The sequence below is a fragment of the Talpa europaea genome, assembly GCF_964194135.1.
Source record: "Talpa europaea genome assembly, chromosome: 15".
In the NCBI taxonomy this organism is placed as follows: Eukaryota; Metazoa; Chordata; class Mammalia; order Eulipotyphla; family Talpidae; genus Talpa; species Talpa europaea.
In genome coordinates, this window is record NC_140083.1 from 22214388 (window position 1) to 22232009 (window position 17622).

At 31.1% G+C, this 17622-nt stretch overlaps 1 protein-coding gene across 1 annotated transcript in view; it reads left to right on the plus strand.

Annotated features, from left to right (window-relative positions):
- CEP290 (centrosomal protein 290) overlaps positions 1–17622 on the plus strand; it is a gene marked incomplete at both ends in the record, with an annotated part of 70595 nt that overhangs the window by 10626 nt on the left and 42347 nt on the right. The window contains 17 exons of the mRNA XM_084256460.1: positions 1105–1158; positions 1738–1758; positions 1887–2039; positions 2415–2597; positions 3045–3134; positions 5475–5597; positions 6449–6572; positions 7347–7519; positions 8221–8383; positions 10145–10245; positions 10320–10407; positions 11319–11431; positions 12966–13050; positions 13574–13716; positions 14320–14484; positions 14856–15005; positions 16567–16682. Of these exons, the coding sequence (XP_084112586.1) occupies positions 1105–1158; positions 1738–1758; positions 1887–2039; positions 2415–2597; positions 3045–3134; positions 5475–5597; positions 6449–6572; positions 7347–7519; positions 8221–8383; positions 10145–10245; positions 10320–10407; positions 11319–11431; positions 12966–13050; positions 13574–13716; positions 14320–14484; positions 14856–15005; positions 16567–16682 (2045 nt within the window). The remainder of the gene's footprint in view (positions 1–1104; positions 1159–1737; positions 1759–1886; positions 2040–2414; positions 2598–3044; positions 3135–5474; positions 5598–6448; positions 6573–7346; positions 7520–8220; positions 8384–10144; positions 10246–10319; positions 10408–11318; positions 11432–12965; positions 13051–13573; positions 13717–14319; positions 14485–14855; positions 15006–16566; positions 16683–17622) is intronic.

Here is a 17622-nt window from a genome sequence, read left to right on the forward strand (position 1 = left end):
TGGACAAAGACATTCGTGATTCTCAAGAATATTCATTATAAATAATAAATGTAGATTAGGATTAATATGCAAGGATATAAGGATACCTAAATCAATCTTGTGGTTCAAGATGAAAATGCATACATTGTGCAAAAATGAAAAATGATGTAAAAAATACATAAAATAAAAATGCTCACAAAAAAAAAAAAGAAGTGGTCTGTAATTGGAGTTAACCTGGAAAAGAGCATGTAATGTTCATCATGGTTAAGGAAAAATCTTCTGAATAGAAGATTTTGCTAAGGTGTACAGGTAAGACATAGCATGGTGAATTCAGGGAACTGCAGTTATTCATTTTGAATATAGATAAAAATAATGTAGAATCCTTGCTATGTGTCAGATACTTTTTATATGCATTAATTTATTATTACTTATTTGATGCTTATTATATGAGGTGGTGACATTTCTCCCATACTATATATGAAGCAATTGAGACTTGAATGAAATCATTTGAATATGGAAAAGAAAATACTTCAAAATGTTTTGCTTTTCCATGCACTGAGCATTGCATCATGCATCATACTTAATTCTTCTGTCAATATATGAGATGAGAAAACTGAATAAAGAACTATTTACACTTTACTAGAAATTGGTGGCAAATTGAAAGGCCAATCCTGACCTTTCTGGGTTTCATCCAGATTTCAGGTTGCTGTCTTTTAACCATCATGTTATACTGCCTTGAATTTCTGAGTATTTTAATACTCACGGAAGCAAAGAGTATTTTAGCCCTGACGTAGGAGAACTGTAGAATGATAAAGATTTGGGACAGAAAATTATTGTTATGTTCTGGGATGGAGGGAAGGGGGTAATTTTTCTGTTAGTGTTTTTGTCTCTGTATCCTTTGATTAGAGTTTTATTTCTTGTTTTACTTTTAATCTTTTAAACTTGTACTATCCTTCCTAGTCCTTGGTTTTCAAAAATTTAGATATTCTTGTCTTGGGTCAACAATGGGTCCTTAATAATTAAACATTCCATTTTTTTATGAACAGAATTTAAAATTTAAACTGATTAGCTAAAAGCCTGGCTTTATATTGAATTACTGCTGAATTTTCTCTTTCTACTTTTTAGTTGGCTCTTCGAAATGAGGAGGCAGAAAATGAAAACAGCAAATTAAGGAGAGAGGTTGGTATACATTTTTAGTAGTTATGATGGTTTAACAGATATTTGTTTAAAAGTTTTTCATAAGCTTTTACTGTAACCAGAACTGGAATCTTTTATATAACTTTTTTCCCAACTGACTGATTTTATGAGATGACTTTGTCTCAAGGAAATAGAAAATTGAAAGGTGAGGCCATTAAATACTATATTCATCTTCTACATTTATGTGGGTTAATTTTGCTTTCTGTTTTATAAGCAACTCTTTGCTAGTTAATAATGAATAAGTGATAATTTGTCTCATTTCTCTTAATTTATAAAGCATTCTTTAACAGTTTTTGTTTTTCATGAAATCTTATAAGTTCTGATTATTTGGCTTTTTTGAGCCAAATAATGCATGTACATTTTTATCTTGCTAGGAATTCTTATTTTTGAACATAAAATGTTCTTTCTTTTGGTTGATATTATTCTTGTTTTCCTTGGTTATCCAAAGTGATATCTCCTTCTCTTAAATTTCTCTTTTTATTTTCTTTAGTTTCTGATTCTCACTTTTAATTATGTTACCTTTCTCATTTCTAATTACTTTTGTCCTGTCCTTTTCTGGAGAACAAACGTCTAAAGAAAAAGGTGAGACTTTACAATGGGTGGAAAAACCTTGGAATTTAAAGATATGTTTTGAGTTCACTATTTAGAAGATACAATTTTGTATCTTTGGATAGTTCCTTAGCAGAATATTGTGTTTGACCCACCTTCAGAATGAACAGCTTCGCCAGGATATTATTGACTACCAGAAACAAGTAGACTCACAAAAAGAAACACTTCTATCAAGAAGAGGAGAAGATAGTGACTACCGATCACAACTATCTAAAAAAAACTATGAACTTGTCCAATATTTGGATGAAATTCAGGTAAAATGGCAAGGATTCCTATAAAACTTCAACTTGAAAATAATGTAAGTTTAGTATTTAGTCCTACATTTTAATTCTTCAATATAAATCTGCAACTGTGTACTTGCAAACATGAAATATAGTGCATCTTTGAAGTTGCAAAATTGCAAAATTTTCTTTTATATGTGTATCTTGAACATTGTTTAGGAAAAGTTGAGATTCTTAGGTATAGTTTTCATGACATTTAATTTTATATAATTAGTCAACACCAATTAATACTAACAGTCTGTGAAGAATTCTCTTTTCTCCAGCAGACACTTATGACTTACATTTCAACTTAGTTTAAATTTCAGTTTCTTAAGTTATTTTTAACTGTAGTACTTTTAATTTTCTTAGACTTTAACAGAAGCTAATGAGAAAATTGAAGTTCAGAATCAGGAAATGAGAAAAAACCTAGAAGAGTCAGTACAAGAAATGGAGAAGATGACTGATGAGTACAACAGGATGAAAGCTATTGTACATCAGACAGATAATGTAATGGACCAGTTAAAAAAAGAGAATGATCATTATCGTCTTCAAGTAAGAATTCCTGTTTGACTAACTTGTTTGCATAGATTTCATTTTGCCTCATTACTGTTGGCTTGAAATTTAAAAAGTACTTTTATCTGTGATCTTATTCTGTAATATTTATATATTTGTGCCATATTTATATATTTGTCCATATGTATTTAACAAAATTTATACATACCTCATAATACATAGTTGATACCTGAATGAATGTGTAGATAGCAGTCCTGCCAAGTTAATATTATGGGGCTTTTCTACTAAAGACTCTTGGAAATCTGGACCATGAAGTTTCATTTTGTGCTTTAAAATGAATACGCTATAAATATCATAATCAATACATTATTCACTATTTACATGGATTAAACCTGTTTAAAAATATGACTGTCTGTGTAAATATGTACATACAATGAATATATATGGTACTAATTTGTAGCAATACTGGAAATTGTGTCCTTTTAGGTGCAGGAGCTTACAGATTTTCTGAAAGCAAAAAATGAAGAAGATGATCCTGTCATGGTAGCTGTCAACGCAAAAGTAGAAGAATGGAAGGTGCTTTTTACAATCACTATTATGACTTTTTCATATGTATTTTATTTATTTATTTTTTTAAAGATAATACCTTTTTTTTATTTACAGATTTACTTATTTATTTATACAAGCACTGGGTACAGTCAGAAGCTCAGGAGAGTGAGAGAATTCACCAGAGCCAGAGTGGTGAGCAGAACAGGCAGACTGACGAAATACACTGCTGAGGGGAGCAGTGGGCGGCAGGAGAGGTCTGCGCGCCATGTAGGACCCTCACCCTGTGGCCTGGGATCGAACCCGTGCTGCAGAGGCTGCGGGCAGCTTCGCAATCCAGCGCTCAACCACTGCGCCACTGGGGAGGCCCTCATATGTATTTTAGATTTCAGTTTTTTAGTCTTAGTTTTCTTCAAAACAAAGTTAGCCAGTTTATGCAAATGATGTTCTTATTAGACATTTTTAAGTGTATCAAATGTCTTAGAAAAGCTCTAATAACTCTCCTGTGTAATGCTCTAGCTTACTTCTTGTCAAATGAGATCTTCATAACAATGAGTTAAATTTTAAACTTTTTGATAGAAATCTAAGTCTAAAATGCAATATATTTAAAATATATAATTCTAAATAAAATTAAAATTCTTTTCACATAAATGACAGTTACTTTGTCTACATTAGTTATGTAATACCAATAATTTTAGTTTTTCTGACTCTTATGTCAGGTTAATAAAAGTATTAACAGTCAGTGGGAATGGGAATAAGGAAAGGGATCTTTCAGAATCATCTGAAAAGTCTTTTCAGAAGTCTTTTTGGGCCTCCCTGGTGGCGCAGCCGGTGAACACTGGGTTGCGAAGCTGCCTACAGCCTCTGAAGCGCGGGTTCAATCCCCAGCCACCGGGTGAGGGTCCCACTGGTGCGCAGACCACTCCTGCCGCCCGCTGCTCCCCTCAGCAATGTACTTCATCAGTCTGCCTGCTCTGCTCTCCGCTCTGACTCTGGTGAATTCTCTTGCCCTCCCCTACTTCTGACTGTACCCAATACTTGTATAAATAAATAAACAAATGTTTTAAAAAAAAAGTCTTTTCAACCTCATCACCCTGCAACCCAGCTAAATTCCTCAGCCTTACCATATCAGAAGCTAGGGTTGTAAAAATGATTGTGTATTTTGAAAATTGACTGATAGGACTTTTGAATAATTTCTAACTGGCTAACACTTTTATAGTTAGCATTCTTGATCAGATTCAATTTTGTTGGTTCTTTGGAATTGGTTGTCATCTAGTAAGTTCAGATAAACTGCATTTTAAACAGTGGAAACAGTAGCAATGGAGATGAAGTCTACAGAATCAATCAGAGGTCAGTAAAGTTTCTATAAAAGACCAGGAAGTAAATGTTTTAGATCATCTTGTCTTTGCTGCAACTGTTCAACTCTTCTATTATAGCATGAAAGCAGCCATAGACAATACACAATTGAATGAGCAAGGCTGTTCCTAATAAAAGTTTACAAAAAATAGGCAACAGTCCAAATTTGATCTGTGAGACATAGTTTATTAAATCCTGGAAAAAATAGTTTTTACCATGTTTGATATTTAGGGGAGAGATGATCAGATATGTATTCATCTGCAATTAATTTGCTTCTGCTTTACATCTATTTTATATTCCTTCTGAAAAACAGTTTCATTTTTATTAGAGAAAATATTTTATATAATAAATGCAGTTTCATTTTTATTAGCTACACAACTCTTATTGAATTTAAATTTTCTTGCAACTCAAATATTGATTGATCTGTTTTCTAACCATGTACTCTTGTTTTAATTGTTATATTTAAATATTTGAAAAACTTTGGTTTTTGACCCTTCCTTATAAACATGTTTTTTATGCAAATTTTAGAAATAATTCTTAAAATAACTATTAAAATGAATATGGGTTAAATCTAAAAATAATGTATAGATTGAATTTGATGTGTGGTCTTTCTAGTCATGAAGATAGTTTCATTCCAAATAGTTTCTGCATCTCAATAATATTTTAATGTTTTTTTTTCATAGAGATTAGCTATTCAATACTTTTTGTAATTCCTTTGTCATATTTATAATCTCTTATTTAGGAATGGGTTTTGAGAGCCTGAGTTGTCTTAACAATGGAATTCCTTAAAAAATGTGAAAGTTACAGGGTACAATTTTCACTTACATTTTATTTGAACTTTAGGTTGTGTACAGGAAAAGGAACAATGATTTTACCAAAAGTTGCTGATATTTTCTCACTTCAAAGAATTTTATCTCCTGAAATCTGCTAATGGTGTATATTATCATATTTACCTTTAATGAGTAATGGTTTATTAATTTTCTGCTTATGTAACAGACCGTATTTTTTTTCTAGTTAATTTTATCTTCAAAAGATGATGAAATCATTGAATATCAGCAAATGTTGTATAACCTGAGGGAGAAACTAAAAAATGCCCAGCTTGATGCTGATAAAAGTAATGTCATGGCTCTACAGCAGGTAAAAATCTCAAAATTTGGTTTACCAACCAGCTTTATTATATTTTGTTTTCTTGTATCACCTATGCTTAATCTAGTGACTTGCACTATTGGGTGTACAATAAAATTTTACGCAGTTTATTACACTATCCAGTCCCAAGAAAAAATGAGAATTAAGGTTAGAGTTAGGGATATAGTTATTACAGTTGTTTTTCTGTGTTATATAGATAATGCACAAATTGTTTTAATTGGCTTTAATAAGAAAATGTTAAAAACTTAGAAATTTAAATATATCAACAATCTTAAAGTTTACTGTATTGTAATGCTAAATATTCTATGCTAACAGTGTGGTTTTAATGACTATACTACATAAAGATTTTATTTTTAGTACAGGTATATTCATTAGAAGTTACTCTTTTATTATCTGTGCTCCACAGTCAAGATGGAAATTTGGGAAATATTGATGAATAAGAACAATTGCAAGGACTGTATTTTTGAATGAAGTCCTCTTACTCAAGTTGAGTAAGAGAGCAAGCACAAAGCAAAACACAAACATGAAATTGGAAAATAATGGAATTGGATAATGAAGAAAAGTAATGTAAAGCAATTCATAAGAAGCTATATATTAGAATTGTGGAATTCTACATGCCAAATTGTTAGCCACTCTATCCATCTTTAAGTATTAGAGTAACAGCATTATATCTCAGATTGTCTAGTACTTTCAAGTATTCCAATAGTAAAAGGCATAGTTTGATCCACAAAATATACCCTGCAGTCTTGTTGAAAAAAGAGCTACCTTTTGCTGTATTTAAAAAAAAAAGGATGTTAATATTCAATGAAAGAACAACATGTAATATTCAAAATGTCTTTTAGGGTATACAAGAACGAGATAATCAAATTAAGATGCTCACTGAACAAGTAGAACAATATACAAAAGAAATGGAAAAAAATACTTTTATTATTGAAGATTTGAAAAATGAGCTCCAAAGAAACAGAGGTATTTCAATATTATATAAATATGTGGTTAGTTTATTAAATCTAAAAGTACTTCATTTTTACTAAAATTCATGGATTGTGTGGTTACTGAATTACATTTTCCCTATTTAAATTTTTTTTAAAAACTATATAGGATATTTGTCAACTACTTTGCATGTGTTCCTACTATTTAGATTTCTAATGATGGATATATTTTCTAAATTTTCTCTGATAAAAATTACACCAACTTTTATTACCATGTCAGTGGTTTGAAAATGGTGATATAATTGTGTATTTTTAACTTCCTTTCTACTAATAAAGAATAGAAGAGAAAAATAAATTAATCATATAGCAGCACTGTAGATAGTTTTCAGAAGCCACATATTAGAGTTCTGGAATTCTTACTTGCCAAATTGTTAGCCATTATATCTACTTTATTTCAAGTGACCATGTATGTGGCTAAAATTATACTTCTATTACAATGGACAAAGTGAAATTGACCTTTTTTTTTTTTTTTGGAACAGATAAATAGTAGTGTCTGCTGAGTCATTATTGTTTATAAAGTAATGTTTTGCAGTCTTATAATCCATACCTTTTGATTTGGGAAGAGCTAACTGAATTTTACTCTTTTAGTTTGTTTTATTAATAAAATCAAACACTTATTTGTAAATATCAAGTTATATTAGGGGACTTTTTAAGTGGCATATTACTTTTCCTGTCCCACATATTTGAACCAGTGATTTAGAGGAATATGTAGTAAATTCAGCTCATTTATGATTTTATTTTTACCATATAGGTGCTTCAACACTTTCTCAAGAGACTCATTATATGAAAATTCAGTCTCAGGTTCAAATTTTAGAGGAGAGAACTAAAGAGGCTGAGAAAATGGCTGAACTAGCTGAGGCTGATGCCAGGGAAAAGGATAAAGAACTTGTTGAGACTCTGAAGCGATTAAAAGATTATGAATCGGTGTGTATTTTTATCTTTTCATTCAAAGAGCTTAGAATTACTTTTCCCACTCAGACTGTTATGACCATTAACTGTATACCATTAAAATCATTCCATAAGTGTCCCATGATAATGATTCTTCTATTTGATTTATGCTAAACCTTTAAAACCTTTGAATATTTACTTTTTGGCAGGAGAATTGTTTGCAAATTATTTGATGGAAGGATTTTTACCCAGATAATTAGCTGTAATGGCACAGCAGGATAGATTCTTATCTTGTCATTGTGTCACCAGATAGATGTGATACCCGTGGTTAGTTTGATAAAAGTTATTCTGGGACATTTGCCATCTACTGTGCCAACATACACTTTGTACTTTTTGTATTTTTAAATTTGATTACAACGAAGTCAAGAAATGATGACTTTTATGTTCTATTGGTATTGATTCACTCTTAGCTTTTTTTCTATATTTCGTTAAGTGTTTTTGTGAAACATTTTGAGTCACTGACAGTAAGATGCTATACTGGGAAATTACAACTAGTTCATTTTCTGGTTTTGTTACTGGGTTTGTTTTTAAAAAACACAATTAAAAAACACAGTTTAGTGATATATAAATCTTAAATATATGTGTATTTTCCCTAAGGGTTAATAAAATAAATTCATGAATTTGATAGTTTGTTCATGTAAGCTAGTCATGTTTAAATTAGATTGAATATTTCTCAGGGAGTATATGGTTTAGAAGATGCGGTTATTGAAATAAAGAAATGTAAAAACCAAATTAAAATAAGAGATCGAGAGATTGAAGTATTGACAAAGGAAATCAATAAACTTGAGTTGAAGATCAATGATTTCCTTGATGAAAATGAAGCACTTAGAGAGCGTATGGGTAAGTTATTTTATGATAGTTTGTTCAACCCTAATTGTCAAATCATTTTTTTTTTAAGTTTAATATTCTCCCCCCCCATAAATCCTTCTACAAGAAATGTAAAATGAGTGAAAGTGGAGCTGATTTAGTTGAAGTGGGATTGGGGATTTGATGGGGTTGGGATAATGGGTGGGCAGGCCTTTAGCACACTTTATTCAATTATGAGATGATCTCAGTATTAATTGTTTGTTTAATAACTGAAGTCTACAAAGTTAATACATGTTAGAGTTAACCCCCTCTTTTTTCCAACAAAAATATGGTTCATAAGACCCATGTTAGTGTAAAAAATGTTTTTCATTGAAGATGAATTCATGAGGACATTTAGAAATACTTTTGAAAACTATTTAAGACTTTCACGTACTTAACATTTATAATTTAGACTGCTTAAGTTTTGCTCTGGTTAAGTGTTTTAAGATTACTGTTTATTCTAAAAAGTAATATAGCTTGAAAGTAATATATAATGATTTAATAGATAGTACATTGGGGAATATTACTAATTTAAATAGTAAGTGAGGGTAGTTCAATCAAAATTGCCTCCTTAAAATGAAAATAAAGATCTAAATATTGATTTTTTTTGTACTTGTTAAACAACAGTAAATGCTTTCTTAGAGTTAAAATGATCATTTCTAAAAACTGTTTTCTAGAGGAAGGGAAAATATTTTATGCAGATTATTTACTTGTAATGAAGTATCTAACTAGAAACCAGATTCACACCAGGCTCTCAAGTCAGACTTCTAATCAACTTGACCTAAAAGATCATAGCCATCATGTTCTTAATGATGACGGAGCTATCTAGGTAGCTGTCATAAACACCATATTTTCTATATTTGAAAAGCTTCTATATAAATCTTGGTTTGTAATTATTTGAGTAAATCTTAATATCTGGTTTTCAGAGCATAGCTGCTTAGTGATAGAAATTAGGAGATTTGTACAATGGAAATTCATACTAATAGTGATGACATAATGGACATTGATATTAATAATGACTACTATGCCAGATAGTTCATTAAGTACTTTACTTGGGTTAATTTTATTAAACCCCTGAAAAGCCAAAAATAAATACAGTATTATCTCTATGTTTTGGTTAATAATTGAAAGTGGGATTAACCTCAAGTCTGTTTTATTACAAAGCTTCGGTTCTCTTCTTTGATAGCCTAACATAGAGAAGAAAGACAGATTTTAGTAATAATTGTGATAATTTTTTTTTAATTTTTTTTTAATAGAGGCATGTTTTATTTATTTATTTGTTTGTTTTGGTTTTTTTGTTTATACATGCACTGGGTACAGTCAGAAGCGCGGGAGGGTGAGAGAATTCACCAGAGCCAGAGCAGGGAGCAGAGCAGGCAGAAGGACCGAAGTACACTGCTGAGGGGAGCAGCAGGTGGCAGGAGAGGTCTGTGCACCATGTGGGACCCTCCTCCAGTGGCCGGGGAGCAGCCGGGGATCGAACCGGCACCGCAGAGGCCGTGGGCAGCTTTGCAACCCAGCGCTCAACCGCTGCGCCACCGGGGATGCCCAATTGTGATAAAATTTTAACTTGTAGAGTTATAGTTTAAAATCTCTTCAAAATCCTTACACAAAAACCAAACAGAACACCCCATTCTTCAGTGAAGCTGGCTAAATAAATGATTAGGCACTTGCTTGATGATAGCCAATTGCTAAATGAAGTTTTTATAGTTCATTTAGATGTGATAAGTTTTTAATCATATTGCTCTATTTTAGGTCTTCAACCAAAGACAATGATTGATTTAACTGAATTTAGAACTAACAAAAGCTTAAAACAGCAGCAGTACAGAGCCGAAAACCAGATTCTTTTAAAAGAGGCAAGTGCTCTCTTGAAGTGTTTTTTATTCCTTCATTAAACTAAAGAGAAATACTAATAATTTATGCTTTGCAGATTGAAAGTCTAGAGGAAGAACGACTTGATCTGAAAAAAAAAATTCGCCAAATGGCTCAAGAAAGAGGAAAAAAGACTGCAAATTCAGGTATACTTAGTTATTCCAAATCTTCAAATGAATAATTGGAAAATGAATTGCTAATCTGAATTTTTCTGTATAAAAATATTATTACTATATAAGCTTACTGAGTGAAAATAAAGACCTGATGAAGAGCATATAAGCACTGTCATTGGGTTCAGTCCTACATCTGAAACAAGTAAAAAAAAAAAAAAAAAATAAGCAAGTAAACAACAAACTTTAGAATCATGTACTTTTGAAAAATTTACAGTATCCATTAATTTCTAGACAAGCCAAATATGTTGTAATTAATGATGGAACTTCATAATTTTTATGTTCTATATTGCTATCAGTTTCTTTTTCTGCAATGCTCTGCATTTAAAACTTTGTAAATATTCTATACTAAGTAAAAGTAATGTTACATTGAGTAAAAATTAGCTCTTGAGGGGTTTACTTGCTATCAGGAAAACAGTTAAGTTGCGTAATAGAAGTTGCATTCCCTTTTTGCAGGAGAACCATATGTAAGGAATGTTTTATAATTTGGCCATAGTCAGCAAGTATCTGAATAATAGACATTTTGTTTATTTTTTGATAATACCTTTAAAATTTTCTAGAAGGAATAAACTTTATGATTTATTAGTATATTAACGAATTTACCCATCATGATTTTTGCTTCTTTATATCTATGCTATTTTAGTGCTTACTAATTAATATGTTAATGTAGATTGGGCAAAGAATGATAGAAAAGATAAAATTCACTACTTTTTAATATTTAATGTGAGCTAAATCAGAAAGTTGTATAGTCCGTAGGTGGATTAAGGATTTTTGGAAATTATTATTTTACCTGTAGTTTGAGTTAAAACTTGATTGTAGTTTTTAAAAATAAAGTATTAGAATAATAAGAGTTATTTTTATGGTTCTAATTCTTCCTCTATTTGTAGGATTAAATGTTGAGAATATGAGCTCAACTGAAAATTATTCTCAAGAGAATAGACTAGGAGAAAGAAAATTTGATTTTATGAACCTCAAAAATATGAGTGAAACACAATCAAAGGTGAGCGGTGAAGTATTGACATGATGAGCAAATATAGAAAATGTTTTCATTACTTTTATTCTTACGCACTTTATCTCATTTTAGACATTACTTTTTTAATAGTTGTTAACTAAAAAAAGTTTTTATTTTAAATAACCAGCTGATTCAAAGATTGATTAATAAGATATTATTTACTCTAAATGCAGATTAGAAGTTCAGATAAAATAGAACTGCTGCATAGGAGACCATTCAGTATTCTACAGTCATATCAGAATGAACCACAGGAGAATATGACCACAGGACCATTATCAAGAATACTATCTGAAATTCATCACAGTGTAGAAAGTGAAGTGAATCCTGTTGCTTCTTTAAGTAGACATTCTTCATCTATACAAGTAAAAGATAACTATTCACTTCCAGGATCTATTACGATAAGGGAGATTTTTAAAGCACCCTGTCTACAATCTTTAAAAAATCTGGAATCATTAGTTAATACCTTTAGTAGGGAGAGTCATGAAGACATAAATGATTACTTATACTCTTTTTCTGATGACTCTATGAAGAAAGAGTCAAGAAGCCATCAGGCGCTTGAGAAGACTAGTTTTACACAAAAAAGTCAGTCAACTGAGCAAGGCTTATCAGCAGCATCAGACTTACTGCAGAAGTTATCACTTAGGCAAAAATGTGCAGTATTTTCTCAACAAATTCATGTTAATAGAACTGACATGGATAAATCACAAGTAGCAACATCAGAAGATGAAAAGACTCATAACCGAGCAAAATATGCTGATTCCAATTTGAAAGAAGATATCAAAAGAAGTGAAGTACCCTTACAGGCAGAGATCTTGAAAAGTAAATTTGAAGTTAATCTTTTGGACCCTGTGCCTATTATTGCACAATCAAAATTATCTCAGATAGATCCACTTGAAAATCTTATAGAACAGCTACGGAGAGAACTAGTATTTCTTAGATCTCAGGTGAGCTTTCCTCCCAAATTACCTTGCTGGGATCATATTTTTACTAATTTTTTTTCTGTATGTAATAATTATAACAAAGTTCTCTAATAATTTTAATAGATTTTGTATGTTTCCAAATCATCGATACTTTATACATACTCTCTTTCAAAAAATCTAAAATACAGTGCATCTGATATGAATTCATTGATTTGCCTAATTTATTAACTTTTTAGAATGAAGTGATAGCACAGGATTTATTGATTAAAGAAGCACAGAGTAGGAATGCAGAAAGAGAGCTTGAACGTCATAGACGCCAGGCAGAACAGGTATTGTAATGGAAGATCATTAAAAGAGATGATTATGGTAATAAAGACAAAACCTTCATTATATGTATTTGCCTTTTGTCACTGAGGTAAAGGGAGGGAGGTGGGAAGATAATCACCATCTGTTTAACCTTTCAGTTTTATTTTTATGATTGCCACTATGTCTCTACAGCTTGTTATTGGTGTGTTGTACCTTAATTGATCCATTTTTTTATAACTTCAAAACTATAAATTATTGTACTATTTTGTAAAAGTTATTTTTTATATTTTGTTTAGAATGAATTTCTTTCAAAAGAACTCACTGAAAAGGAAAGAGATTTAGAAAGAAGTAAAACAGTAATAGTCAAATTTCAGAATAAATGTAAGTTACTTCTTATTTTTCAATGTGTATTTATCCTATACTAAAATCTTACGACTGAAAGGACTTTAATGTATTCTTTGTTTTCTTGTATGTTTTAGATCTATTTACCTCTAGCATGTGTAGATTTTTAGCCTTTCATTCATCCATTTGGCTTGCCAAATTTATTCTTAGAGAATTTATTAAACTAAATTTCTGTGGCAATAAATCTAATTTTCCCTTTTTCTCTAATTAAAGTAAAGTTACAAAAACAGATTTAAAAGACTTAATATAAGTGAAGGCAGCATATGCTTATAATTTATTTTTGCTATGGTGTATATATATGTACTTTTATAGGCACATCGCTCAAATTGGTATGCCATTTAACTTCTCGCACATTGGACTTATAGTTGAAGTTTTTTCTGTATTTACATTTGCATTTTACAAATGAATTATTTTTTTCTACATGTAAATTTTTGTCATCTGTAAGAGTAGTATGAATTGTGAAAAGATCTATTCAATCAGTGAGAAAAATATGTCATTTTAGTAAAAGAATTAGTTGAAGAAAATAAGCAACTTGAAGAAGGTATGAAAGAAATATTGCAAGCTATTAAGGAAATGCAGAAAGAGCCTGATGTTACAGGAGGAGAAACATCTCTAATTATCCCTAGTCTTGAAAGACTAGTTAATGTAAGTTATTTCTCTTCTTATTAATGGTTTTTATTTTGGTTGCATTATCACTGTAAAGATCTTATTTCACTGTCTGTTGGTCTCTATAGTTTCTGCTAAGATATTTATAGTCATTTGAGTCATTGTTCCTCTCTATGTGATATATGAATTTTCTCAGGCTTCTTTCAAAACTTTACCTTTACTATAAAGTAACTTTCTGTCCATGTGTTTATGTGCACATACATTTGTAGGTGTGATTGTGCATGCATCTCTTGTTTGAGGTTTGCTGAGCTTCTTGACTGCTTTTTACTTGTGCTATTATTCACAATTGGTCTGTTAAAACTTCCTGAGTCAATTATTTTACTCCTATCCATTTGTTTTCCAGTGTACCAGTCTACTAGAATTGGTTAATGCTTGTTAACTGTTAAATTGCTAAACTTGGTAATACTGATATAAATTAAGTTAGAATTTTGTAAATTTAAAATTATGAATAAGAAATAGATATGGCATCTTTTTTTGTTATACAGTGGGAATAGTAAAATATCTAAGTGTCAACTTATAAGTATATTTTTCTTAATAGGATTTTAGTGTTTTTCTTCACATTTCTTAATTTAAACATATCAGGCTATAGAATCAAAAAATGCAGAAGGAATCTTTGATGCCAATCTTCATTTGAAAGCTCAAGTTGATCAACTTACTGGGAGGAATGAAGAATTAAGACAGGAGCTCAGGGAATCTCGGAAGGAGGCTATAAATTATTCTCAGCAGTTGGCAAAAGCAAATTTAAAGGTGAGTTTTATTTGATAAAAGAAAATTCTAAGCTTATGAATATAATTTTTATGTGAAATTTTCAATTTTTTTAAAATGAATGTAAGAAATACCCCCTGAATTAATTCCTTCAACATCAAAAAAGCTCCTGCTTAGATCTATCTTATAAAAAAGACAAATAAGTCTTATTTATAAAAAAACACTAAAATTCTGTTTATCCATAGGCATTTCTAATTAGAAATTAAAGTGTGGTTTAATTAATTCCTCACAAGGAATTAACAAACATATTCTTAAAAAAATACATTCAGTAGGAAGTTAGGTTACTACATTTAAATTTGTTATTCTTTGCATGTAAAGGATGTGATTCTCATTCCTGAATTGTTTGTTTCCAGATAGATCACCTTGAAAAAGAGACCAATCTCTTACGACAATCCAAAGAATCAAATGTTGTTTTTAAGGGAGTAGACCTACCTGATGGGATAGCACCATCTAGTGCCGATATCATTAATGCTCAAAATGAATATTTGATACGTCTCTTACAGGTACTGAAAAATTTATGGGTAAATAACGAATCATTGATACTGTTTTTAACTTATTCTTCATGTATTTCAGCTCTCAAAATATTAACAGTGAGATATAATGAGTTTTCATGATAAATGGAATATCATTAATAAGATCAATTTATACCATTCATCTGCATGGGGTGCATGCTGACACAACTTGATTATTTGTGTGTCATTCATAGGAAATATATGACTGACAAGTAGAATAGCATGCTGGTACTATTAGGTCATAATGTGTAAGTAAGGTGATCACTTTTATTTATTGCTGATTGGAAAAACAACTCAAGTCAATAAAATCTGAACAGTTGTTTTAGTATAATGATTAGAATTGTTCTGTTTTTGTATTCAACAAAAAAACGCTTTTAAGCTTGAGATAAAATTCATGTCTTTTTATCTTTATATAAAAGAAAGGTATAAGAACACTGGTAGATTAGAGAGTATCAATTGGGAATAGGAAAATCTGTCCAAAGTCGTAAAATATCTGGCACTGGCACTCAGTCCAAAGAGAATGTGCTGTAAATCACAAAACCACACCAGTCAGACTCGACCTCAAATGTTGGCTCTGCAAAGTTTAGAGTACCTGACAATAAGCTTGACTAATGAATTTCTTAATGTTGAATAAGTTACTTAAGCTTTCTAAGTCACAACTTCTTATCTTAAAAATGAAATAATTGGAAGGATAATCTGAGTGGAGGCATGGTTATGTATTTGTAGGATTTTTAGGACTGAGAGTCTGACGAGAGGTAAAGTTGTAGCTATCTGATAATTTGTGTGGTTACTACAGCTACCCCATACAATAAAAATAATGTTACCTGTTTTGTGGTACTACTTATTCACACATATCATGTTTTTTTTTTGTTTGTTTGTTTGTTTGTTTGTTTTTTGGTTTTTTGTGGGACCCTCGCTGGCGGCCAGGTAACGAACCGGCGCTGCAGAGGCTACGGGCAGCCTCGCAGCCCAGCGCTCAACCGCTGCGCCACCAGGAGAGGCCCCATGTTATTTCTTATGCCTTAAACTAAGATGTTCAAAATGTCATGGAAATGATCGGTGTTGCTTTATAGAAATAGTGACAGTTCTCTTTTGACTTTTATAATTTTGTTAGAATTTGAATTTAACCTTTGAATTCATTTATTAAATATTTTTTATTATATTAACATTGTTGTACATCATTGTTTGCATTATAGCCTTATAGGATCCCCCTGTTTAGATGTTGTTGCTGTTAATGTGCCACCACCAGAGAATAATCCATAGTCCACCACCATAGCTCCCTCCTCCCTTTGTTCTAGTCCCTCCCCTTTTACCTCCTCCTCTGGCTGTGCCCATTCCACGTCAGCTTTCAAGGGTTAGTTTTTCAGTTTGGCTTTATCTGATCCTTTTGTTTCTCTATATTCCACATACAAGGAAATCCATTTAGTATTTGTCGTTCTCCTTCTCAGTGTTTTCACTTAGTATAATCCCCTCCAGCTCCATCCATGTTGCTGCAAATGGCATAAAAGTGTGTTCTGATGCTTTCACATTTTTATTTCTAAATCATTTTTAGGAGCTAGAACATAAAGAAAAGAATTTAAAGAATTTAGAAGATTCTCTTGAAGATTATAATAGAAAATTTGCGGTAATTCGTCATCAGCAAAGCTTATTATATAAAGAATATCTAAGGTATAAGTATTAATATAACTATACATAATTGCAGCACTTTCTTATTCATGATGAAAATAATATATAAGTATTTAGATATTTTTTTTAGTCTTTCCTCCTCCTCTTTCTCTCCACTTTGTGTCTTAGTTTCTTTATGAACATTTTATAGATGTCAACTGTTATTATCATCTTCATCATCACTGCCAACATTACTCATATTTTCATAAGGAACTAACATTCTCCTGTCTCTGATTTTGTTTATATCAATAGAATAATATCCTTAGTAATTGGAATACCAAATCAAAGGTGATTTAAACCCTAAGGGTGATTATTATCTGATCTAACAAGAAACCCAAATTTAATTACAGGATAGGTCCTATTTAGGGGTGGTCAGTATACTCTCACTGTGGTTATAAAATAGTTGCAGGAGTTCAAAGAAGATATAAACCACCACCACAGGATGGGGACTTTTTTTCCCACATAACTTTGTAGTTTTAGATAAACTTTTTCCAGAGGCTTCTGGTAGATTATGGTTCAGATCTCATCAGTCGGAATAGGGCTAATGAACTGTCCAACTGATGTCCAATTCTGAGCTATTGAGTAGCAAAGATAATGATGCTGATGCCACTATAATTGGTATATGCCAAGCAGATGGCAGGTGACAGTGGTATGTCTCTTGGGTAGGCAGTAGTATATCCCAGGACTTCTTTTATGTCTAATGATTTCTAATCTTCTTTGTATTCTAAATATTGTGCAAATATTGAACATTCAAACAGAAGAGTAGAGTGAGAATTCTGAGGCTTTATTTCCAGAGTTAGCTTAGGATATGGATGATTTTCTTCATCATTTTCTATTTTTTAATAAATACTACAATATTAAATGGCAAGCATCTTACTGTCACAATTCTAAGATGATGATTCATGGAATAATGAAAATAATTTGATAAAATAATTTCTTTATC